A 26,126-nucleotide genomic window follows, 5' to 3' on the forward strand; every position below is an offset into this window, starting at 1 on the left:
AGAAATACAAGAGATGTCCGTATGCAGCATTTCGCAGCAGCGTGTTGATGGCGGTAAGAGAGCGTGAACAGTCAGAGATGACTCAGGGTTGGGGTAAGTACCTAAATATGAGTGGAAGCATGATTAGTCTGGCAATGGGTAGGAGATGTCTCGAGATCCATGTGATTTAGGTTTAAGTTTGAGAGTCTTTTTTTTTTTTTTTTAATTTTTTTTAACGTTTTATTTATTTTTGAGACAGAGAGAGACAGAGCATGAACGGGGGAGGGGCAGAGAGAGAGAGGGAGACACAGAATCGGAAGCAGGCTCCAGGCTCTGAGCCGTCAGCCCAGAGCCCGACGCGGGGCTCGAACTCACGGACCGCGAGATCGTGACCTGAGCTGAAGTCGGACGCCTAACCGACTGAGCCACCCAGGCACCCCAAGTTTGAGAGTCTTAATAGGACATCCAGCTGAAGACGTTCACTGGGCAATTGGAAATGTAGTGTGAGAGGTCAGGATTATAAATTTAGACCTGAGAGTTATTTATTTTTACTACATTTGTCAATTCTACTTTTCAAAAGAATGTTTATTTATTTTGAGAGTGCACCGGTGCAGCAGAGGGGGAGGGAGAATCCCAAGCAGGCTCCGCACTGTCAGTGCAGATCCCGACAGGGAACTGTAACCCACAAACCGGGAGATCATGACCTGAGCCGAAACAAAGAGTCGATTGCTTAACCGACTGAGCCACCCAGGTGCCCCAATCAGAGTTATTTTGAGCAGTATTCTTTACCAAGGACTTTGTGCTAACTTTGTGGAACTATGAAAGAATCTAGTGGCACAGTTAATTTTCAGACTGAAGAGATATGTACAGTCAAGACTTATATACCATCAAAGCAACTGCAGGGGAGAATGTGTCAAGTGCCACAAAAGAAATTTAAAAATGGTGTAGGAGAGCCTGGGGTGGGGCTGGGGGGAACAGCCCTCAGTGGTCGCAGACATTTTCCAGGTGTGGTGTCTGTCCTCCTCCCCGCTCCAATCTGTGATATAATTGATGAGGGAGGTGGGCCAAGAGCCATGAAGCAGTACACGAAGAAAAGACTTATTTGTGATATAAAACTAAATCCTTGCCTCCAGTCATGTCTCCTTCAACCCATTGTACATATAGTCTCCAGTGTGGTCTGTATAAAAATCAACTACATTTTTCTTCTGCTTCAAATCCTTCAGTTACTGTCCTCAGGAGAGTTGAAGCACCTTGACATAGAATACAAAACCTTTTCGTGTTCTGGTCCTGTCCACTTTTCCAGCCTTATCCCTCTTATTTTTGAAACATTTGGACATGCTGTTTCTTGCCTCTGACAAGGTTTTAGAGCGGCAGTTTGGAACCGTAAAGTCACTTCTGCCTCTAATATCCTACTGACGACCATCTTGCCTGGTTGATTTTTGCTTGCTTTTTCAGACTTTGTAACTACACCTTTTAAAACATTATCTTACAATATTTATGTGTCTGCCTTTCCCACTGGCCCACACTTTAAGGCAGATAATCAGTAATATTTCTTTGTTTCCCAGGGGCTTAGTACAGTGACCATTCAATGGAAGTAGGGATGGGTAAAACAATATATGTAGTTTTAGTACTATGGTGATAAGAAAATCGATGAAGGAATTTTAAGCTAGGAAAGACTTCTTGAAGAAGGTGGTTGTAATTAGAATCCATTCTTTTTCCTGTAGGATCTTCATTTCTACTTTTCTGAGATAGCTGGTGTTAAAATTTTTAAGTACAGTAAAACCTTGGTTTGGGAGCTTAATTTATTCCAGAAACATGCTTGTAATCCACAGCACTTGTAGATCAAAGCAAATTTCTCTATAAGAAATAATGGAAACTCAGAAGGTTAGTTCCACTTAGAAGAAGATTTGTAATATAGTACAAAATAAAAAAGAAAATACAAAATATAAGGAAAAATAAATTAACCTCCACTTACCTTTGGAAACCATCGTGGCTGGTGTGAGAGAGACGAGAGAGGGGGGTTATTGTGCAGGACGACTTTCACGATCACTAATGGATGCTGACTACAGTACGGCATTAATAAACTCTTGTCATCTGCTGTGTTTAATGCAACTGGCGATAAGGCAGCAGAGGGAAGTGTCTATATCTGCGGGCAGCCTGACCTAGAATGAAGCACAGCATTCCTAAGCTTACTCTTGTCTGGAAAACCAAAGGACCGTCCAAAGATGCTTTGAAGTGACAAAAAATACACTAGTGCCAATTGTGAGCACCTTCCAGTGTTCTGAAAAATCACTGATTTCTGCCAAACACCGTGGCCTGAGACTGAGCATCTGAGCATGAGAGGTCACCCACAATCCTGCAGCGAGAGAGAGAAGAATCATTGGTTCAGTTGTGATCATATGATGTTCAATGTCATGTACTACCTGTATTGCAAGACATTGCTCGTTTATCAAGTGAAAATTTATTAGAAATGTCTGCTTCTCTTGCAGAACAAGTTACTCACAATCCAAGGTTTTGGTGTATATCCTTCCCTAGTTGTTTAATATATTTATACATGGAAGTATTTTCCAGCAGTGACAGGAGTGGTGTGTGACATGACACATTTACATTTCTTTGGATGTTTTGTGTATATGTTTGAAATAATGTAGTGCTCTCTTTAAATTAAGGTATTTTGTTCTCTAAATCTTCCAAAGTAAAATTGATACTCCAGGAAATCTCAAAATGTTACAAACTCTGGAACACCCCCAGTTTGAGAAGCACAGCTTTAGATGATTCCTGTTCTAGCCCTTCCTCCTGCCCCCCTCCATGAGCCAATGAGAGCAGCTGGCAGTAGTTAGTGACCTAACTACCTCTTGGGGCCATCCAGCTGGGGGCTTTTAGGCACCTAAGATTTATCTGTAGTTGTTTTCTTTCAACAGGATTCTCGTCCTGTCCTGTGTTCCTAGAAGCAGGCTGGTTGGGAGTTCTGGCCACCTTTTTTGTATAAATTCTGTTTCCCTAGGGATTGGATCCTATTTCCTATTCTTCGTCTTTGATTGCCTTGAGCAACCTAGTCATTCATTCATTCTAAAATATTTACCGAGTCTCTGTGCCATCCAGTGTGCTGAATGCTACAAATCAGTGGGGGTCAGAAACCGGGTCACAGTGTAGTGGTGGAGACAGCCTCATAAGGGCACTAATGGCTTTACCACAGTTACAGAGAAGGGGACACTGAAGAAAGGAAACATGGTTCTCTGGGTGTTTGGTGAGGAACAAAACTTACTCTGGTGGGTTAGAAAAGATTTCCTTGAGGAAGTGACCCTTGGGCTGAGCTCTGAAAGACTAAGTTAGTAGGCAAAATAGGCAGAGAGAAGGTTCGAAACAGCACAGCCGATGCAAATATCCTGTGGCAAGAGGATACATGGTACTTTTTGAGAAACTGAAAAATGACCAGTGGTCTGGAGCAGAGAGAAATGGGGAAGGGGCTAAGTGGATAGGAGGACGGTACAGAATGAGCTAAAGAGATCAGCAGAGCCAAGATCATACCATGTTAGGACTTCAGTTTTTATCCTAAGAGTGAGGAGTCTGATTGAGGGTATCATGATCTGATTTATGAATGAAAGAAAATTTGGGTCCGGTGGAGAACAGAGTGGAAAGGGGTCAGAGTGGCATTCCGACTGGAATTGGTTGACTAGAGTGTTACCATAGTTGGAAAAGAGTATACAGGTTTGGTTGGGAGATAAAATCTACCTACTTGGTATATATACCTTGAGAGAAAAGGCAATGTCCTAGATTGCTTTAGTCCATTTGGGCTGTTCTAACAGAATATCGAAGATTGGATAGCTTATAAACAAATATTTCTCACAGTTCCGGAGTCTGGGAAATCCAAGATCAAAAGTGCTCACGTCCAAAACAGTATCTAACCCAGAGCCATGCATTTGGATGTCCTTCAGTTTTGTATCTAGCACAGAGGTTGGGCAACTTTTTCCTTAAAGGGCCACATAGTATATATTTTTTATTTTGTGGACCATATGATCTCTATTGGAAATACTCTGATCTCGTCACTCAAAAGCAGCCATTGACAACTACGTAAACAGATGGGTGCGGCTTTGTTCCAGTAAAACTTTTGGAGACTAAAACTTGAGTTTCTTATAATTTTTATGTATCACAAAATACTTTTATTCTTTTGACTTTCCCCCCCCAGCTATTTAAAAATGTAAAACCATTTTTAGCTCAGGGGCAAACAAAAATAGGCGCTGGTCTGTGGGCGAGAGCTTGCCAACCCCTTAACCTAGCACATTTCTTTTTTCATGGCCCTGTCTCAGAAATTCAAGAGATTGCCGCACGGAAGTCTGTCTTTTGGATTCCTCTGATTGCTATGTGGTGGTGGTTAGTTTGTCTCCTAATTTCCTGTATTTCCTGTAAAGTCGAAGTTCTGTCAGAGGGCTAAGCAAATCTGAAACTATTTTAAATGCCCTATTTGCTGTCCTTTTGTATCCCTAGATCATAGGTGACGGTGATAGACATGATTCACTGAGCCCAAACAGTGAGGCATTAGTTTGGAGATGTGGTTTTGTTTTGGCCGCAAGCAGTTTTCCACTCTTGTTTTGAAAAATAAAACTCATTAATACCAGAAGTGGTTTTTAGCAATAAAGCAGGTACTGCTTTTAAAGGCAGCTAGTTTATAAAAAAAAAAAAAAAAAAAGTAAATATTACTAACCCTTATAAGATGACATACTCCTAACTGTATAACTGCCTCAATTTCCCCCTAGTCAGAAGTAGCAGTTTCTGCCTTGTCTTTCTTCCTGTTGTGCTGTTACCCAGTCTCTCACTTTCTTAGTTTTTCAGGCTATTTCAAGCTGGAAATTGCTTCTCATGTAGTATTTGTTTACCTTTTTGAGTTTGTTGTCAGTAGACATACTTGTGACAGGAATTTTAATTGAAAAGAGACTGTCCCTTATTATGGATTAGGATATTTTGAACAAGTTGTTAAATGAGTAAGATTTTGACTGGCTTTATTTTCATAATTGTGTCATGAGTTGGGTACAAAAAGATTGGCTGTTTAATAATGAATTGAGAGTGTTAGCCACCTGAGGTGGTATGGAAGTGTAGCTAATGTTGACTGAAATTCCATGTGTTGTTGGCACGTTACAGAAGGTATACTGTGCTCAGTAATAATAGTTAAGTACTTTTTATAGGATTAAAAAAAATTTAATGTTTATTTTTGAGAGACAGAGACATGGCATGAGTGGGGGAGGGGCAGAGAGAGAAGGAGACACAGAATCCGAAGCAGGCTCCTCCAGGCTCTGAGCTGTCAGCACAGAGCCTGATGTGGGGCTCAGACTCACAGACCGCGAGATCATGACCTGAGCCGAAGTCGGATGCTCAGCCGACTGAGCCACCCAGGCGCCCCTTTTTAAGTTTTTTTTTTTTTAACGTTTATTTATTTTTGAGACAGAGAGAGACAGCGCATGAACGGGGGAGGGTCAGAGAGAGGGAGACACAGAATCCGAAACAGGCTCCAGGCTCTGAGCTGTCCGCACAGAGCCCGACACGGGGCTTGAACTCACAGACCCGTGAGATCGTGACCTGAGCCGAAGTCGGACGCTCAGCCGACTGAGCCACCCAGACGCCCCAGGCACCCCTTTTTATAAGGATTTTAATTTGCAAAATGCTTTCACATTTATTTTCCAGTTTGAGCCACATTTCATTCCTGGAAGAAGAAACTTTATGCCCTCTCTCCTAGTGAGGAAACTGAGGCTCAGAAGGCCTACTGATTTGCCCAAAGTCATTCAGTTTATTAGTCACAATACCAGGAATTCTTTCTTGTTTTAGAGAAAGAAGGAGAACAAGCAGAGGAGGGGCAGAGGGGGAGAGAGAATCTCAAGCAGGCTCAAGTGGAGTAGAGCCAACGCAGGGCTCGATCTCGTGACCCTAGTAGTGTCATGACCGGAGCTGAAGTAGAGTCGGATGCTCAACCCGACTGAGCTACCCCAGGCGCCCCTAGGACTCTGACTCCAGAGCTCATTCTCCTTCCAGAACTGCAGTTCCTCCGTTTTATTGTACTTCTTGGAACTTGCTTACGGATTTACTTTTTGGTGATCTGTCGATTTAAACTTTTCTTTGATCCCTCCATGTTGACCTGTTACTTAATCACCCTGTAGGTGTCTGCCGGTGAGTGGGTGGATGGGGAGTGGGGGGGCCATTGGCCAGCCCGTAGAGGAGAGAACTTAGAGGAGACAGAAGTGACTCAGAGTCCAGAAAAAGAACATATTTGCCTCTGTAGATGTAGAGGAGGAAAAACTTCCTGTTGCCCTGTTAGGTTCTGTAGCTGGTCTAAGAATTAAACTGACATTAAGACATTAACAGGAGAAAAGCACATACGTTTTGTTTTTTGTGTATATGGGAGTCTTCAGAAGGAGAATGAAGCCCCAAAGCAGCTGTTAGGCCCTAAAGCATAAGTGGCAATGTGACCAAAAAAAAAAAAAAAAAAAAGGCTTAAATCGTCTAAGTTGTGGGACAATGACTAGGAAACTAGGGGAAACTAATGGAAGATGATGAGGGTTATTTGGGTTTGTTCATACAGATTCATTTTGTCTTTGACTCCCAGTCTAGTGATGACAGTGCTCTTCTGTTCTTGGTATGGGAGGGTATCTTTAGTTCGGGGGGAGAGCAGAGAGCCTTGCTCGCATCTGCTGTTTCTCCAGTGCACTCAGCTTAAAATAACTGATATTTTGGGGTGGTATGTTCTGCTCTCCTTCACCAAACCTGAATAAGGTGAGGCATTCTATTCAAAGGCTAGAAAGCCGCTCTGACAACTGGCTAGGGAAGACACTTCAGGCAAACTGTCAGAAAGAAAAGGGCCACAGGCTGTAAATCACAAGAGGTGTCTTGCAGAAGAGGGAAGAAATTGGTGACTGAGTCAGTGCAGGATATTCTAAAGGCCAAGGCTCATCTGGGTCCAAAGCTGAATACAGATTTTTTTTTTAATGTTTGTTTATTTTTGAGAGAGAGAGAGAGCAAGAGAGCATGAGCAGGGGAGGGGCAGAGAGGGAGGGAAACAGAGGATCCGAAGCAGGCTCCATGCTAACAGCAGAGAGCCCAGTGTGGGTCTCGAACTCACGAACTATGAGATCATGACCTGAGTGAAGTAGCACACTCAACTCACTGAGCCATCCAGGAGCCCCCCAAATACAGATTTTTGAAGTATACTGTGACTTAGGGCCCAAAGGACTGACCCACACCTGGAAGAAGTAGGTTCTCAGAGGTAGTGGTATCACCTAGAATTGGCTTCAGCCATATCTGCCTCAGGGTCAAGCCCTGAAGAACAGTTTAGCATCCAGTCCAGTGAGGGATGAGACAAGGACATGGAAAGGTTTCATAAACTGAGCCTCCAAGCTAGTCTTCGGGTTGCTTTTAAAATGAGCATCATGAAGTTTACTTGTTAAATTTGCTTGCTTTTTTTTCCTTTGTTTTTCACTTTGTGTTGTAGTAAAAGATTGCTTTGGAAAAATACTAATCTCTTAGCTGTGCAAAGGAGAAATGGGTAGAAACGATGCACACTGGATCTGTGCTCCTAACCATCATCCATGGTGGGTGATTGTAGACGGACCCCTGTGAAGGATTATTCTAGGCAGAAAGACCTCCCCTCTTTCCTGGGTTCCCCTTCTCAGTCTGCACCCTTCCCTATCTAATTTCCTTTCCTTAATTGAAAAAAAACTAGTTGCTGAATTCTTGTGATCTGAGCCATCCCACTGAACACCTATATTGAATTTATAGTATTCAGTGTTTGTGTGTCCATGGTCCTTTTAAAGGGTACCGGGTCCGAATTCATCTCCTACCCTGTATTGGCATATATACTGTTGCTGAAATATCTTTGATGCTTTCTGCCTTTTTTGTTGCTGTTTTCAAATACCTGGGATAGTCTCCACATCATCTCTTGGATTATCCAAACTCCCATTCATTGTCTAAGGTCTGCCTTAATGTTGAAGCAGCACAGCTTACTGAGGGCCAGGTTGGCAGAAATCAGAGTGAGAATATCCTCAGAGGAAGCTGAAAGTAAGCAGAACTAACATAAGGGTCTGTTGGTAGGCAACTGCCCCTTATCATTGGGGACTTGTCCTAGTTCTGAAAGCTAAAGGGAGTGGATTTGAAATAAGGAAGGCATTATTATTGCCCATGGCCGTCACAGTCTGACTTCACAGCTTGTTATTCCCCTGGCTCCCGTATACTCTACAGCAGGATTTGTCAAGAATGGCACTTGACTTGGGGGGGTCAGATCATTCTTTGGGGAAGTTATCGTGATCATCGTAGGATATTTAGCAGCATCGTGGCCACAAGCCTGGGTTGCCAATAGCACTCCCTCAGTGGGGACAACTAGAAATGAATACAGGCATTGCTAAATGTTGTGCAACAAGGGAGGTTAGAAGAAGAGAGGGGCTGCAAAATTGCTCTCCACTGAGGACCACTGCTCTACAGGCACAAGGAATTTCTTTCTTCTAGATGCAGAATTTCTTTCTTCCACACATCCATGTTGCAGAATGCCCTTTCCATTCATCAGCTTGCAAGCTTTAGCTTTGTTCAAGATCTAGCCCTCCTGTGAAGGTTTTCTTGCCAAAACTGTTATTGCGCCTTCTTTGTGCTCCCAAGCACATAATAATTATTTACAAACTTAACATGTATAGAGCTCCTACTATGTGCCAATCATTATACTAGGTTCTAGGAATACAGCAGTAAAGAAAAATATTCCTCCCTTGTGTTGCTTAGTCTAGGCTACTGGATCACAAATTATATATTAGTTACCATATAGACTATGAATTCCTGGAGGGCAGGGACCAAGTGTTGGGTCTTACTCATTTCTGTATCCCCTAACTCCTTACATAGTATTTGACACAGAGATAGATGCTTTTCGTAATATTTGGTGAATAAAAAATAGTTTATTCCACTCTCTGCATCTCGACCTACATTACCTCAATTCAGTTTCTCTTCGTTGTGAAAATGAGCTCTCGCCTGTTTCCAAATGAGATAAACGGATTCAATCTGCCCCTTCAAATCCTGCCTTCTGCAAAGATGCCAGAATGAGATGTCCAGAAGACAACTCTTGCTGCTCTGCCTAAAACCCATCTGTGCTTCTTGTTGCATCCGGTATTTTAAAGACAGAGAGTCTGGACTTTCTGGCTACTCCCTTCCCTATAATTCTCTCCCAATAGCCAGAACAGTCTATAGCTCTCTACAATCACTATTTCACACCCCGAATGCATTGTTCCTTCTTCCTCTGTCTGCATTTCCCCTCTTCTATTGGGTAACTCTAACTTACCCTTTAAGATTCAGTTCAGGGGTCCCTTCTTTCTGGAAACTTCTAGGCCACCTACCAGACTAAGGTAGTTGTTCCTCTTCTGTGTCCCACAGTGCCAGTGTCTACTTATAATATTTCTTAATTGTCTGTAATGCGTCTGCCTTCCCAATTCTGCAGGGAGTTTCTTGAGGGCTGGAATTATATCTTACTCTTTGCATCCCAGGTGTCTAGCACAGTAACAGACAAGTGGTGGCACTTAGACTTTGAATGAAAAATTTAATAACAGCTTTTATTTATCATAGAAGTTTAAAATAGAAGCTCTTAATTATTTACTTTTACCTTCCACAGATATTGGTATCAACTTGACAGATCCTATGTTCAGAGGAATTTATAGGGGAGTTCAGAAGCATCAAGGTAAATGTTTCTGTTGTTAAGATAAAATAAAGACAAGCTTTCTGCCTCAGGGAGATGATGGAAAGCATAATCCACTTTACAGCTGAAATATTAAAGGATTTATTATGCAACTTGGATAAAACTATAAACAAAGTGAAACATTTATAAGCTATATTGGTAAGCCACGGCCATGAGCATTTATAAAGCACCTATTATAACAAAGTGTTACCAAGGTCTTCTCTGAGGAAGCTTATGATTTTGAATAAAGAACTTTAACCATATGCATAAAAGCCAAACAATCGCTGATTGCTTAATTGGTCTTTTAAGCATCTGAACAGTAGGGCACATAATTTAAAAAATCACCTGCAGTTGAACATCAGTATCTAGTCCTTTGAAAACGTTTTCCGCTAAGCGACAAAGAGGTAATGGGATTAAGGAGTAGGCGTGCTGCTGTCCATCCTCCCTGTCTTACCTTTCCCCCCTTTTCATCCAAGTCTTGCTAAATCCCAGATACCTGTGGGATAGGTGGGAATAGACAGGAGTCTCTCAAAGGTTGATGGAAAGCTTAGCCAAAAGCAAAATGGCTTATATTTATCATATCAAGTTCATTTAAAAAGCATATTTTGTCAGCTGAGGTGAGTAAGCAGGAAATGATGGCAACAACAAGTTTTTGAAAGAATATCTCCAATAAACTGGTTTGTGAAAATTGCCTCAGAAAATTACCATACTTGTTATTATGTGAATGCAAACAGGAAGATTTGGTTTTGAGGCCTGGGTGAAGTGCAAGTGCACATTTCAGCAGTTACGTCAAGATAATTTTACTATGCTTCTAGGTGGTAATGAGCGAAAGCTTCTCTGAATACAGAGAATGTTAGATGTCACTTACAAGAAAGTTAAACATTAGCTTTCATAAGCCTTACCTCAAAACATACCTTTTCTACTTCATTTAGAAGTTTAGATAATGTTTTTATGTTTATCAAATGTTAGGTACTACATCTTAGAGTATGTAATTATATTGATTTTCTTGCCTTTGTAGCACTTAATAGATTTCATGCTTTATGACTCTGTGTATGTATGTTTGTATGTGTGTTTTTATGAAATAAGTTTTATTCTTATCAGTATCCCTCTGGTTTACAATATTTAGCAAAACTGGATGTCTTAGTGTAAGTTCACTAAGTTGATATTTTTTGTCTAAAAGAAATTTTATAGCTTCTAGAAGTAATGATAATTCTAACCAAATTTACTGTGATACTTAAATCTGAAATTAATACATGGATTTATGTCATTTTTTAATATTGCTGTCCATTTACCTCAAGCCTCTTAAAGCTTAGCCTTCAGTTGATCTCCCCAGAAAGCTTATTGTTACTTAACAAGAAATTTTGGGAAAAAGAAAAAAACTGTCAGTGAAAATAAAAATTATCCTTCCTCAATGGGAATGGGAATTATAATAATACGGTATTAACTGAAATTTACAAAGAGAGGTTTTATCATGTTTTGGGAAGCATTACAGATACACTCTGAAAAGCCCTAGTAAAAATAAGCAATCTTAATGACTTTTATTTTTATTAAAAAAAATACAATACCAACAAGTTTCAATTTTAAGGCAACTGATTTAAGTTGTAGTGAGCAAATTCACCTTTCATTTGAACTTTCTGATTTTTGTCATTTTTCTCCCTTTTGGTCAACAGAATAAAATACAATTAAATGGATAACTAGTCACCTAGTTTGACTGATATAGGTTTCCTTTTTTTGTTTTTTTTAAGGTTATCACTGATTGTTATCATAAGTACTCATCAAATGGTATTGATTTGGTAAATATGATTGTTTCTATGTGTTTTTCTTTCAAGAAGAGATAATTAAGTGAAAAAAAATTTTACTAGCTTTTCTTAATGTGGGGTTTTTGCTTTTATAGACGACTTACAAGATGTAATAGAAAGAGCTGTCCAGATTGGTGTTAAAAAGGTAACATTTCATTTTTGTTACTCTTAAGTTTTTTTTAAGAAATTAAATTTTGGTTAAGGTACTACAGAATAGAAGAGAAAGAGCTCAGGCCACACTTGGCATTTTGGGATATGTATTGTCAGCAAGTAATATTAGCAAGTTAATGAAGTAAAATATCAAAATTTTCTGTTCACAACTATTTAAGTGATACAGACCTCATGCTTGGATCGTTCTTCCATGTGATCAGAAACATGGTAAATGGCAAAATCTCTTTCAAAAAAAGTTTTAAGACCTATCTGAATTGCCAGGTTTGTCAAAATGCAACTCTTAATTTTATAATGTAATTTAGCATCTGTTAGAATTAAGTGATCATCAGAAACACATGTATCCTGGGGCACCTGGGTGCCTCAGTTGGTGAAGCATCCAGCTCTTGATTTTGGCTCAGGTCTTGATCTCATGGTTCTGGAGTTAGAGCCCTACATCGGGCTCTGCACTGACAGCACAGAACCTGCTTGGGATTCTCTCTTCTCTTCTCTTCTCTTCTTCTCTTCTCTTCTCTTCTTCTCTTCTCTTCTCTTCTCTTCTCTTCTCTTCTCTTCTCTTCTCTTCTTCTCTTCTCTTCTCCTCTTCTCTTCTCTCTCTCTCTCTCTCTCTCTCTCTCTCAAAATAAATAAACATTAAAAAAAAAAATGTGTATCCTGTCACCACCTTTAGCTCTTATAGTATGGGTATACCATTTCAAAAACTGAGAGAACACTTTAATTTTTACAGTACTAATTTGATTATCAGGAAAATTCTATCTTTTAGAGAGTTCTAAGCAAATGAATATTAGCACTGTGTCAAATCTTTTGGCTGCTAAGTTGAATAACCTGAGTTTTAAAAGATGACACTGCTGGGGCACCTGGGTGGCTCAGTCAGTTGAGCGTCCGACTTCGGCTCAGGTCATGATCTCGCGGTTCGTGAGTTCAAGCCCCGCATCGGGCTCTGTGCTGACAGCTCAGAGCCTGGAGCCTGTTTCAGATTCTTTGTCCCCCTCTCTCTCCGCCCCACCCCTGCTTGTGCTCTGTCTCTCTCTTTCAGAAATGAATAAACATAAAAAAAATTAAAAGATGACACTGCTGACTCATGAGTTCTCAGTCCCAACTTGGAACGCTATAGCTCTCATTCACAAGTAATAAGAAAGGATAAAGGTTACAGCATTCCTCTCTCATGATGCAGTCATTCTGTGCTTGGCAGATCGCTGTATAAAATGCTTTTCTGCAAACTCTGAATACCAGGCTCCTGAATTTCTGCGCGTCGGCCATGAGTAGTTCAGTCTTAACATTTGTAAGCACACACACACACACACACACACACACACACACACACACACGTAAGAATGACAGGAATGGAATAACTTGGACATGCTTCCAAATTGAAATCTAACTTGGTGCCTTGCTGTTACGTTGTGACTGAAAGCACAGTGATCGCGGCACCGCTGGCTTCCAGCGCCGGCGCCATTCGTCGTCTGACAGTGATAATAACGCCTACTTGAGACTTGTGAGGGTGAACTAAAGCAGGAGTGCAGAGCACCTGCTATTGCCACTGCATGAAGTGAGCAGCCTGTATTTTGTGAAGTCTGTGGCAGAGGCCATCGGCCTAATGTCCTCAGTGTGAACTGGGAGAGGAGATTATGTCCCCTCGTCTTGTCCTTGCTTGTTGTTTTTCTAATCTCTTTGGGAAAGTTACAGATAAAAGGTAGAATTAATTAGCAACTATTTTACACAATTGAAATACTAAATGTGGGCACCTGGTCTTGTATTAAAGAATTAGGGAATGTTGGTAAACAGTAAAATTTTCCCAAAAGTTGAGGATTTAATTATGCCTATGCATTCCCTGAGTAAGATACTCAATGTCTGGTATATTAGAAGTCTAAGTTGCTTTATAAAAACGTCTGTTCGCCATTTGCATTTCCTCCTGTGTTTTATTGTTTTCTCTTTAGGCATACACCTAGAGTGAATTCTTCATTTTAGCTCAGGGAGGCACTTGAAGTGAGATGCTTAAAGAACTATACATCGGGGCACTTAAATCACTGCTCTAGAAGGATGTACACTTATCAGCACTGCCTCAGTGGCCACCATCAACACACAGGCACTTTGGTGACATTTTCCTTTTAATACAGTAGCAAAGACACTGTTCTGGCTGCTGGTGGACCCTAAGGGCCATCCCTTTAGAAGTGTGCTTTTCTGCTAAGAGCCATACATTTTCCTTACAAAGAAGTCATCAATATACATTAACCCAGAGATTGTCAGACTTTTGGTCTCAGAACCCATTCACATTCTTCACTATTATTGAAGACCCCAAAGAACTTTTGTTTTGGTTTTATCTGTTAATATATACTGTTAGACATTAAAACTGAGAAAAATTCAAAATATCTATTAACAATAAACCAATATATTACATAAGGAACATATTTTTAGGAAAAACAAATATTTTCCAACCCCCAAAAATGTAGTGACATGAATGGAATTGTTTTACCTTTTTTTTTTTTTTTTTTTTTAAACATCTCGTCCCTTTCCTGTCTAGCTCTTAAGACTGCTGAACTTGGGTATGTGTTTTTGCAGGCAGTCTGTTGTGACATTACACATCATGTAGCCTCTGGAATACTCCCTGCACACTTGTGACTGAGGGTGAAAAAGCAAATAGCATCTTTGGTATTATTTTGAAAATAGGTTTGACCTCACATATCCCCTGGATGTCCCAGGACTTCACTTGGAGAACTGTTGAATTAATAAACACTGTTGAATCTCTAACTTAGATTAACAGAATTCTAAATTCAGAAGTATTTAGTCAGGCTTTCATAATGTGATCTCTGGGGGGCGCCTGGGTGGCTCGGTCTGTTAAGCATAATGTGATCTCTGTCCTCTGTCATTCAATGTAAAACAGACATGAATACACTTTAATAGGAGTGACACATTCCGTGTTGGATGTATGCTTGTATGTGTGGAGAGGGGTGGTCAGGGACCACTCTACGTAGGAGGTGACCTTTCAGCCAAATTTTAAAGGAAGGTAAGTGTGTGACAGTCTTAGAGAGGAAAGCATTCTGGAAAAGCAGCAGGGAGGTGTGTTTAGGAAACTTGTTGATACTCTGTTAAAGTGGGCATGTTTTCTTTCTGTTTCAGTTTATGATCACAGGTGGAAATCTGCAGGACAGTAAAGAGGCACTGCATTTGGCACAAACAAATGGTATCCTCCTCTCACTTTGACCCTCTCCCCCCCATATGAATTAAGTTATTTTGAAGAAATCTTTCTATAACTGCCTCAGGTACAATACAACGGATCATGACGGGAAACAACAGGAAAACGGACTGAGTGTAACAGGCTGTGATTAAGATGAAAGGGTTCTGACACTGATATATCAGATGTTTGCTTAAATCCTCTCTCATCGTACTTAAGGATTATTTTAAGATTTCCTTAATGAGAATTAAGTTCACCAGGTATATAATTTAGTCTCCAGTATTCCTGATACAGGATTTTTGTGTGTATGCTGTAATGTGTTCAGGATGGGAGTTGCTTTTATTTTGCTTTTTTTAAACTTAAACTGTGAAGGATCATTTATTAAGTATGTATCATGCAGACCACGGTGTAAGGCCCCAGGAATGCAAGTAATAATGTATAATCCCTCAGATGCTCACTTTATGTTACACGTTTTGCATTTATTTAAAATCTATAAGGTTTGGAATTGGTTCCAAAGGGAATCCTAGTTACACAAAACATCTCCTTTATCTGGCATTCGTTTTACCTCACCTTTTTTTGGTTTTGTGTTTTGTCATACTTCATGTGCTACACTTTGAAGAATTAGGCATTCTATTTTATTTTTAAAAATACTGATTTACTTACTAAAAGCTATTTTGGGGGGTACCTGGGTGGCTCAGTAGGTTAAATTCCAGACTCTTGGTTTCAGCTCAGGTCATGGTCGCATGGTTCGTAGGTTTGAGCCCCATGTCGGGCTCCGTGCTGATGGTTTGGAGCCTGCTTGGGAATCTCTCTCTCCCTCTCTCTCTGCCCCTCCCCTGCTTGCTCTTGCTCTTTCTCTTTCTCTCTCTCTCTAAGTAAACAAAATATTTTTTTAAAAAGCTGTCTTTTTGTGGCAATCTTTCTAAACTGCGTACTTCTCTTCAGGAACCACTGACACTTTTTCTTAATGATTAAGATAAAAATAACCATCTTCCCAGATGCCTTTGAGGTGTATAAGAATACTGTCTTCTATACTTTTTATCCCCAGAGAGATCTATTTTCAAAAGCTCTTGAATCTTCATTGTCAGCCCTCTTCACTCCCCCCTTCATGAACCTGTGGTCTCACTGTTTTAAAACCTCTGCCTCCTCTTATATGTAAGCACCTGCAGGAGAGGCTGAGGAAGGCTCCCCACCTCTCACGTGGGTTCAGGTGCAAACCACTCAGAAGCCCTTTTTGACTTCACGTTGGTGTTTCGTGCAATTACAGTTATCAAGACATGGTCTGCAAATAAGTGAGCTTAATTTTTTATCAGATAAACAAATCTCCCTTCCACCTCCTTAACTCACCCTTTTTAAGCATGTTTAAATTTTAATTGTCATATTAACTATGTGAAACAAGATGGTCACATGAATAGTGAGTATGAAGATATAGTTAGGTTATGACACTTCATTCTGTAAGAAATTGTTTCATTTTCCATTCTGTTAGGCTGAGTAAATGCCAGGCTTTGGAAAGAGGTGAATTAATTATTTTTACCAATCTGTTAAGGCAATTTTCATATTCCTGTCCTGCTTTGCTAAGGTATTCCAAAAATTCTTATATGATTAACTTCATGCCATTCTGGCAGTTTGAATAGTTTATGGCTATTATTAAAAATTAACCAGCTGAAAGTATTTGATCTGTCATTTTTACATGTTAAATATAATATGAAAAATACTTTGGAAATAATCCCAAGACATTATTTTGTGCTAGATATGTTTTTCAGTACAGTTGGATGTCATCCTACAAGATGTGATGAATTTGAAAAGAATGACCCTGATCTTTACCTAATGGAGTTGTTAAATCTCGCTGAAAACAATAAGGGGAAAGTTGTAGCAATAGGGGAGTGTGGACTTGGTAAGTGCCAACCTAGCCCTGTTAGACTGACTTTGAAAGTGATTGTTCTGTACAAGTTACGAGTCATTGTTCTTTTTTTATCTTTTAAAGATTTTGACCGACTACAGTTCTGTCCCAGAGATACTCAGCTCAAGTAAGGACCTTTATTGACTTCAGGAATTATTGTAAAATCTTAAGAGTGATTTTTTTTTTTTATATATAGCGTTTATCAGTTCCGAATGTAGCTGGAGTAAGCATCAGGATTTTTTGTTAATCCCTTTGTATATCAAAAGTTAAGTGAAACAAATTCCATGCATACTTGCATGGAATTCATAAGGGATGGAAGCATATAGCTCCTAATTGGTTAACCGGCTAACTTAATTTTAATGGTGGAAAAAAGGGATGAGTTTTACATAATAGAGACTTTTGTTGTTCTTTTTTTCACGAATGTATTCATGCATGCATCATTCCAATGAGATGATTTAAATTCATTTGTGGGGGACACGATTTACGGGCAAGGGATATTAAAAAGAAATTATAGGATCAATCACCAAAGCTAGAAAAACTTATTTTACTCTTGCTGGGCATTGGATATTGTCAACTTAGAATATGAGAATCCTTTCATAGGAGCCACATGGAGAATGGTGGCTTCTGAGAAAACTCCAAAGCTCACAAGCCATGTAGACTTCCTACAACCCACTGCCTATACCTTTTAATTGGAGCTCCTATAAAGCACACTGGTGGATAGTGTTACTGGCTAAAAAGAAAAATAGACTTAAGACTTGAGCATTTTGTTACATTTCAGAAACAGTGTACTAATGATCAAGATAATTAAACATTAGAGTAAATCCTTTCATAATTAAAATAGTATGCACATAGCAGGATATGGTTTAGGCTTGAACGTAGATGCCAAGTGCCCAGGTATTAATCTGTACTAGGGAGTCTGAACTCCATTCGTTCAGTAAATGATTACCAAGTGCCTCCTCAGTATGAGACAAGGAAAGATAGGCTTGGTTCTGTGCCTTTATAGATAAGAGAAGACATAAATAATTAAAATAGGCTGGAAAATGCTATTAAAAAGGTGTAGGGCAGTAGGGCGGAAGGACTTTCCGGGGGAGTCAGGGAAGCCTTTGCCAATAAGGTGAGGAGATGTGAGTGAGGCCTCTTCCAGAGTAGATAAAGCTAAGGACAGACTGAAGTCTGGTATAAATTTTGAAGAGATGGGCAGTTCAATCTGAGATTTTTAAAAATTTTAAAACCTCAAATGATGTAGTAAAAAACCACACTAGCAGTTATCCTGTGTGGACCGTTGCTACGGAAAGAAATGCCCCGCCTTCCACCTGTGCTCCCACGGCTCCGGCTCTGCTCTGCTCACAGGCTCTGCTCTGCTCACAGCGGCTGTGCTAGTTTCAGTGCTCCCCGCCGTGGGTGCGCTGCAGCCCGCTACCCCTTCCCACCCACACAGACTAGCCTCTGGGCTCTGCAGAGGCAGGTGCCAAGTCTTACTACTCATGTTGTAGTTCCCATGGTGCCATGCACAGTACTCTCGGTACGTGGTAGGTACTCGGGAAATGTTCACCGAGTTTTTAATGAGGAGGAGAGGGTCCTTTTTGATTCCTGTAGAGCGGCATGGATATAAAGCTTACAATTCAGCTTTTACTGTTGGCTCTTTTCTCGGAAGAATTTAGATTTTGAGCTGTTATTTGATACCATCCTGGAGACTTAACCAGTGTATGACTTGTTTTTGTTTTTTGTGTAAAAATGCAGTCAGGAAAAAGATCTATGAGAAGAGAAAAGTAGAAAATGGTGTGATAGATTACTAGGCAAGACAAAACTAATGTGCGGTAGACACGGTGTCTAAAAAATAGTGTCTGAGAAATAATGGTAAGTAAAGGCAGTATATAACGGTGTTTGAAAGTAGTTATCTTTGGAATCAACAGCTTTGGGCTGGAATCACAACTGCCATTGGTGGCTGTATGTCTCTTTGTAAATCTCAATTTCTTCATCGTTCCACCTACTTTTCTTAACATCTGGTATGTAAGGCCCAGAGTAACATGCCTGGCACAAAGTAAGTGTTCAATAAATTGTGGCAGTTGTGTTATTCTTAGAAATATTTTCATCCTAAAGAAAACACTGGCTGTTCTTTTTATTTGGGGTTTTTGGAAAGTATTTTTTAAAAAGAAAAAAAATCAGAAAACAAGGGAAAGGCTGATTCCATCCTGGAAGGGTTACCCTTTAAGCATTCCCTGCATTTTCAGTTTCTCTGCCACGGGCCATATTCTCTTTTCTTGTTGTAAGTTTAGAGCTTGGTTCACTTGAGTGGGAAGAATTTGCTTTGGGATTTTTCTTGGGGCTTTAAAATATTAACACTGTGCAAAAAAGAAATCCGACATCAGACAGGATTTAAAAAAATCGTTTGGGGATTTAGGGGACCTCAGAGAGGAGAGATTGAGGCTGTCCTTGCCATCAGCCAGTCCAGAGGAGGGATCGCCACCGTGGGTTAAGGTACACTGTGGTAATGCTTTGGGTCCTCTGGAGTTGCCTCAGTCGTGACTACTAACAGCCGCTATTCTGAAGCTGACCTTTCCAAGGTCAAGCTGACCTGTACTTGATTGTTGACCCTAAAATGTAAGAAGCAGTATTACAATTAGAAGCAATTACAGTTTCACTAAAATGAGCAAATCTAACACAGGTAAACAGCGGTTTTCATATATGAGCTAAGAAAAAAATAATAAAAGCAAAGATGTCTCTTGAAAGGTTCCAGTTCCTGCCCTTTAACTTATGCTATTTTTAGTTACCGTGGCTTTTTTTTTTCTTTACAGACAATAGTTTAACGTCAAGCACCAGCTATTCTCAATATATGTCACTAGGAATAATTGGCCTCCTTAAGACACCTACCTAGTTTGAACGCATGGACCTTTCTTTTCTCATATTATGCAAAATTCTGTAGGCACCCTGCTTGAGCATCTATTATTTTCATAGTTTGTACTTTTGCCTGTTTTGTGATAGGCTTATTCCCAAGGTGATCATTAGATTCTGTAAATCTGTGGCTTGGTTGTGTGGCTTTGTACATGGAGTTTTGTGTGAAAGAAATGATCCATGTAGAGTGGTGAACACAAAGGGTATGTGGTGTGTAGCCAGAAGCCAGATACATGGTCAAGTTTATATAATGACTGGAGCACACTTACTTGCTGACACTTGTATTACGTTAAACGTTATGGAAACAGTGACTTTTCTTTTAAGATTTCATTTGTTTCCTACCCTGCGAAATTTTAGCACTTTGTTAAACTATTTTTGCTTTTTCTAGCCCAGCAGAATCTGAAAAGGTGATTTAAAAACCTGAACACAGTGGGAGCATTTGGGTAGCTCAGTCAGTTAAGCATCCAAATCTTGCTTTCGGCTCAGGTCACGATCTCACAGTTTGAAGGTTCAAGCCCCACAACGGGCTCTGCGCTGATGGTGCAAAGCCTGCTTGGGATTCTCTGTCTCCCTTTCTCTCTGCCCCTCCCCTGCTTGCTCTCTTTCTCTCCCCCTCAAAATAAATATACATTTAAAATAAGTAAATAAACACCTAAACATTGGGTAATAAAGACAAAGAACACCAAGCTTATGAAAACTAAGAAGTACATTTCTATTTCTAATTTTAAAATTTAGCATTTTCAGGGCACCTGGGTGGCTCAGTCAGTTAAGCGTCCAACTCTTGGTTTCAGCTCAGGTCATGATCTCATGCTTCACGAGTTCAAGCCCTGTATCAGGCTCTGTGCTGACAGTGCAGAGCCTGCTTAGGATTCATTCATTCTCCCTCTCCCTACTCTCTGTCCCCCTCTCTCCTTCTTCCTCCCTTCCTCCCTTCCTCCCTCCCTCTCTCAAAGATAAATCAATAAACTTCAAAAAAAAAAATGAAAAAAAATTGAGCATTTTCAAGAGTACAAAGGGGTACTTCAGGAAAATGGTTGTCCTTACACGTCAAGGAGACAAGACAGCGGAAAATATAGCAAAAGAGATTTAAGTGAAACACAGGGAAATTATTCCCTAAAATCAAGGCACCTAGAAGAGGTAAACTCCTGTAGGAAATAAGGCACTTATTATCTGTAATTCCTGGGTTTTATTTTAACTGCATGACCGTTAATGAGAACTAGTGAGCACTGTGCTGAGTGAGAAAACATAGGACAGCCCACCCCATTATATCTCGCTCTTATGCTATAGGACCAGGAAAAAAGGCTTCTTTGAATACAACTTGGGTCGTTTTGGCCGGACCTGGACTTAGAGACTGAAGTTCTGATCACACTGTGTTCTGTGATCTTGGATGAAGTCCTAAATCCACTGACACCAGCTCTTGTCCTATTTTAGGGTTATTTTGTGGATCAAATGAGATAATGGTATGTGGTACTTGAAAAACCTTTTTCTAAAGTACTCTTCAAACATTTAGGGCTGCCATTTTATCATGTAATTTTCAGATCTTTGAAAAACAGTGTTTTAGTTTTTTTGTGTATATTTAATAAATCCTTGTGTTTAGTGGTAATAATTTCTTGTATAACAGCACATGGCAAACACGGAGCACAAAGCTTTGCCTGGCCTCTTGCTGGAGCGAATGGATTCCCACTGATGGTGCTCAGCCCGCTCTCCAGGCAAGAGGCTGGTGGTATATTCACCACCAACACATGCTGCAGGGAAGGGGTCCCACAGGTGATGGGAGGGTGTCTGCTTCATTTGCTGGGGTTTGGTGGAAAAGCTAGTTAAAAGCATATTTGAGGGAACAGCTCCCATCACTGTAGACTTAAACGTTATAGCTCTTTATTTCTAGTGATCAAGAAAGTGCTAATTTACCTAGAAGTTATAATGGAAAGCTAACACATTAAAAAAAAATTTTTATTTATCATTTTTGAGAGAGAGAAAGCACGTGAGTGGGAAAGGGGCAGACAGAGGGGGGGGTTGGGGGGATAGAGGATCCGAAGCAGGCCTTGTGCTGACAGCAGAGAGCCTGATGCAGGGCTCGAACTCACAAACCGTGAGATCATGACCTGGGCGGAAGCCAGATGCTTAACCAACTGAGCCACCCAGGGTCTCCACTAACGGACATTTTTTGAAAATGATTTTGTAATCCCAGAAAACGAAGTATTCCTTTCAGGAAGATGTATGTGATAATTATCAATGCCTCTGGCTAAGCCAGCTGTATTTTAAACATCTGAGTTCACTACTTCTGTCCTGTAATCTCCTAGATAATAAAAGTCCTTTAAAAAAATTATTTTTCTTATGCTAAAATAAAATTCACGAAATTTTTTTGGCATTATGCAGATATTTTGAAAAACAGTTTGAACTGGCAGAACAAACAAAATTACCAATGTTTCTTCACTGTCGGAACGCACATGCTGAATTTTTGGGTGAGTTAGAGCTAAAATCTCCTTTAGAATTAAAGAATTTTGCAGAAATTAGCAAAGTATTTGCCAAAAGTTGTTTGTTTTTAATTTACAGACATAATGAAAAGAAACAGAGATCGGTGTGTAGGTGGAGTGGTAAGTAGAAGAGTTGTTTTTAATAAAGGAGGCACAGAAGCTTCTTTGTTAGTCCTGTTGGCTTCTAAAGGAATCCAGATATCAGCAGTAAAGCTATTAAGCTTCTTCCCTCTCTTGTTGAGGTACATAAATTTACTATTAAATCTATGGGCCAGATGTAATACAGACCTAAATCACACCGATTTAATTACATTTATTTTGTCCAAAGTACAAGAATGATCAAGAATTCCGCTCACAAGAAAACCCCATGAATTTACTCCTATATTTTAATAGCATGGGTGACCATTCTTTTTCTCTGCCTCTTCCATCAGCATTCTTCAGTGTTCTTCAATTTAAATTCTGAGCAAAATATAAACTAATCTTAATATCTTGAAACATTTTAATATTCACCTCAGGTTTGCCTTCTTAATTTGTCAACTGTATTCACTTAGCACTCTGATTACAGACTCCTCCTTTCTGGAATCTGCTTGTACTCTGTAAACACTTCTGTGTGGTCATTTCAACCACTAGTCTTGAGACAGTTTCCATAAACAGTATCTGCCCACCACTTAGCTCAGGTATCCATAGCAGTGTTCCTTAAATCTTTTTTCGATCATGGGCTCTTTGGAAAATCTGCCTCCAAAAAATGCTCAGATGTACAAATTTTCACCTGTGATTTTAGGAGATTCACTCATCTCCAGCAAAAAGGCTGTTATCCAGGTATATAAAATCAATTATACTACACCAACTAAAGAAAGAGGAAATGGCACTGAGCACTTACTGTTTGCCCACATATGCTGCTTTGATAGCTTCAACTGTATTCTCTCAGGTTTTTAGCCTCTGCTTCATGTCGTGTACTGCTGGTGATAATGTTTTCTATGTTGCTGTTGATATTACTGCGCACGTTTTTATCTATAGTTTACTGACTCTAATTTATCCTTTGGGAACTGAGAGAGGCTTAGAGGCTTTCATTAATGGGGGGATTAATGGCTCTACCTCTTTGCCCATTTGCTTCATTTCTAAATAAGAAGTTACTTAGCAAATCCAAACCTAAATGTTTGATTTTATCAAAAAAAGAGATTGTCAAGGGGCGCCTGGCTGGCTCTGTCAGTAGAACGTGCAACTCTTGATCTTGGGGTTTTAAGTTCAAGCCCCACATTGAGTGTAGAGATTACTTAAGAATAAAAGCTTTAAAAAAAAGATTGCCAAATTAAAAAAAAAACGAATTTTCTGCAATGGTTTATGAGGAGTTATATTTAAAATTACTTTGGTATTAATGGAGGATATATCTTCTAGTCAGCTAGAGATGCTGAGAGGAGAATAAACCCTTTTGGGCAGCCGTGTAATGCAGTTTTATTTTTCAGAAACCTGTTATCCATAGTGGATTCTGACTCTGGATGCTGTAGTAACAGATTAATGACATTACTTGTTGGTGTATTTAAAGCGTAACTTATTGTTTAGATTACATAGATATATCCAAAGTATGAAAGACTATGCTTTCTTCCTTACATCTTTGAAGGAGAACAACACCATCTTCCTTTTTGCCTACTGAGCTGATTATTACCATCTCACAGTTCAGTTTTGTAGTTACATTCTCGCAACACTTTCTAGATCTCCTTAAAATTTCTTCTAAAAGTCATTTTCTAGAAAAAAGTATCCTCTAACATAATAAAAACTCAACATTTTAAGATTTATTTTACATGGTTTTGTCACATTTCTAACTTTTCTTCATGCTTTTGCCTAAGAGTGTGGCTCCCACGTCCATTCCCCATTCCTGAAGGTACTGCGGAGCCACCAGCACAGCCACAGAGAGAGTCTGGGCAGCCACGTCCCCTCGTGCCTCACCTCTTTGGAGATGGTGACCCATTATAATTGTGAGATTCGAATTGAAAATAAAAATTGTAGGGGCCACCACATCCGAAACCCTCTGACCCAAAAAACAAAAACAAAAAAAACAAACCCCTATGCACCTACACTTTTCCTTAGAAAGTCTTATTAATGTTATTTAGGATTTTTAAAGAAAGAGCGATTATTAAATAAAATTACACCTGTATGTTCTAGGTGCATTCGTTTGATGGTACCAAGGAAGCAGCAGCTGCCTTGATGGACTTGGATCTCTATATAGGATTTAATGGTTGGTAGGTCCTTAAGTTTGTTTTATATTAAGTAGATTCCTTGTTTTACAGTGAATTGCTGATAAAGATTTAAATTTTTTATTTAAATGTATTTATCACCTGGATCTTGGCTTGTGAATTTCAGTAATTATACAAGAAATTAAACTACATTACTCCTGCAAGTTATAGGGATGCCTGGCTTACTTGGTGGGTGGAGCATGCGACTCTCGATCTTGGGGTGGTGAGTTCAAACCCCGTGTTGGGCATAGAGCCTACTTAAGTTAAAAAAAAAAAAAAAGTTAAAGGTTATAAACTACTAACCCTGTATTACAGTCATGGACACCAATTTTGTACTGAGATCAGCAGCTAGCTTTCTCTGGCAATGCCATTTATACTTAGGTCATTTTATCACTTTAAAGTATATGTGTTCGCAGCATTGTGCATGCAAGTGATGTCTGATGTGGGGAGAGTCATACTATGACATCATTTTATGTACCTCTATAGGCCAGGAAACTCACAGAAGCTAAGGACCCGGTATAAAGTACTCCTAGTGTGAGAACCAGTGTTCTCTGGCCCCGCACTCAGCCTTTCTGCTGGTACAGCATACCAAGCCTCATAAACCCAACATAGTCAGCTAGCACTGCTGGGTCCCTGGCTTTCCCTCTCCAGTGTTTCATTCCTTTAAAATGACCACACTTCTGATTACATTAGTTTTTGCTAAAATATCCTCAGGAAAATAGAATCATGAAATTATTGGCTATGGAGTTCAGACTTATTTATATGTCCTCAATGCTGCTTCTGTATTTTAATGATTTAACTAATAAACCACTGTGAAAAGGCATGCATGAGTAATGGACTAAATAGTAGTTCTAAAAGCTTACTGATACAGTCTCTACACAATGCTTTCTGAGTCAGCTTTTCCAGAGACCCCCGCTTTGCTCTTTTTTTAAAAAAAATTTTTTTTTAATCTTTATTTTTGAGAGACAGGCAGAGTGTGAGCAGGGGAGGAGCAGAGAGAGAGGGAGACACAGAATCCGAAGCAGGCTCCAGGCCCTGAGCTGTCAGCACAGAGCCCGACACAGGGCTCGAACTCACGAACCGTGAGATCATGACCTGAGCCGAAGTCAGACGCTCAACCGAGCCACCCAGGCACCCCCCCACTTTGCTCTTTATCACCATATAACTAAATATTATGTATGTGATGTTGTCTCTTAATTCATTCCCTTTGTCTGTTTTCATTAAGGAAATGAGCATCTTAGTTCTTCCATCCAGGACTGCCCTGCCACCTGCATTATTTCCTCCACAGTCGTCACAGTGTGGCTATTGCAGAGTTTTTGGTTCTATGCGTATTCAGTATTTTCATTGATGTCTGTGTAAATACTGTTGACTGCTGAACCACAAGATATACCACTTTTTTTATTTTCCTGGGGCAGCTTTCTTCCTTTTTCTTTACTTGGTTTTCTTCAACACTTGAAGCCTTCTCACACTTTCCAACAACTGTAAAGTGCCTTTATCTGTTCTTCTGCATGAGGACCCTGTCCAGATAATCTCGTTATCTAGATGATCTCTCCATTAGTTCCTGACCCTTTCTGCTTCGTTTTGAGTCCACGTCTGCTCCCTGATAGAACTCTTATGTTTAGATCCCATGTATTCAGCTGTTTTGATGGAACACCTATTTCAAAATGAATTTATTCTATTCTTGAAAGTTTGCCTGGATAGTTAAACCAAAAACCCTTCCACTTGGTATTTTTCCTGGGCATAATATTCTGGACTAAAAATAATTTTCACGAGAATTTATAGGGCTCCATTTCTAGATTTAAAGTCAGCGGCTATTCTGTTTCCTA

The 26,126-nt window shown here is 39.8% G+C and overlaps 1 protein-coding gene across 1 annotated transcript in view; it reads left to right on the top strand.

Annotated features, from left to right (window-relative positions):
* The window catches only part of TATDN1 (TatD DNase domain containing 1), a 44,272-nt gene that overhangs the window by 1,039 nt on the left and 17,107 nt on the right, over positions 1-26,126 (top strand). Inside the window, exons 2-9 of the mRNA XM_049633506.1 lie at positions 9,602-9,667; positions 11,559-11,608; positions 14,749-14,812; positions 16,554-16,697; positions 16,788-16,830; positions 21,972-22,057; positions 22,149-22,189; positions 24,230-24,306. Of these exons, the coding sequence (XP_049489463.1) occupies positions 9,602-9,667; positions 11,559-11,608; positions 14,749-14,812; positions 16,554-16,697; positions 16,788-16,830; positions 21,972-22,057; positions 22,149-22,189; positions 24,230-24,306 (571 nt within the window). The remainder of the gene's footprint in view (positions 1-9,601; positions 9,668-11,558; positions 11,609-14,748; positions 14,813-16,553; positions 16,698-16,787; positions 16,831-21,971; positions 22,058-22,148; positions 22,190-24,229; positions 24,307-26,126) is intronic.

Source organism: Panthera uncia, chromosome F2 (assembly GCF_023721935.1).
Source record: "Panthera uncia isolate 11264 chromosome F2, Puncia_PCG_1.0, whole genome shotgun sequence".
Taxonomy (NCBI): Eukaryota; Metazoa; Chordata; class Mammalia; order Carnivora; family Felidae; genus Panthera; species Panthera uncia.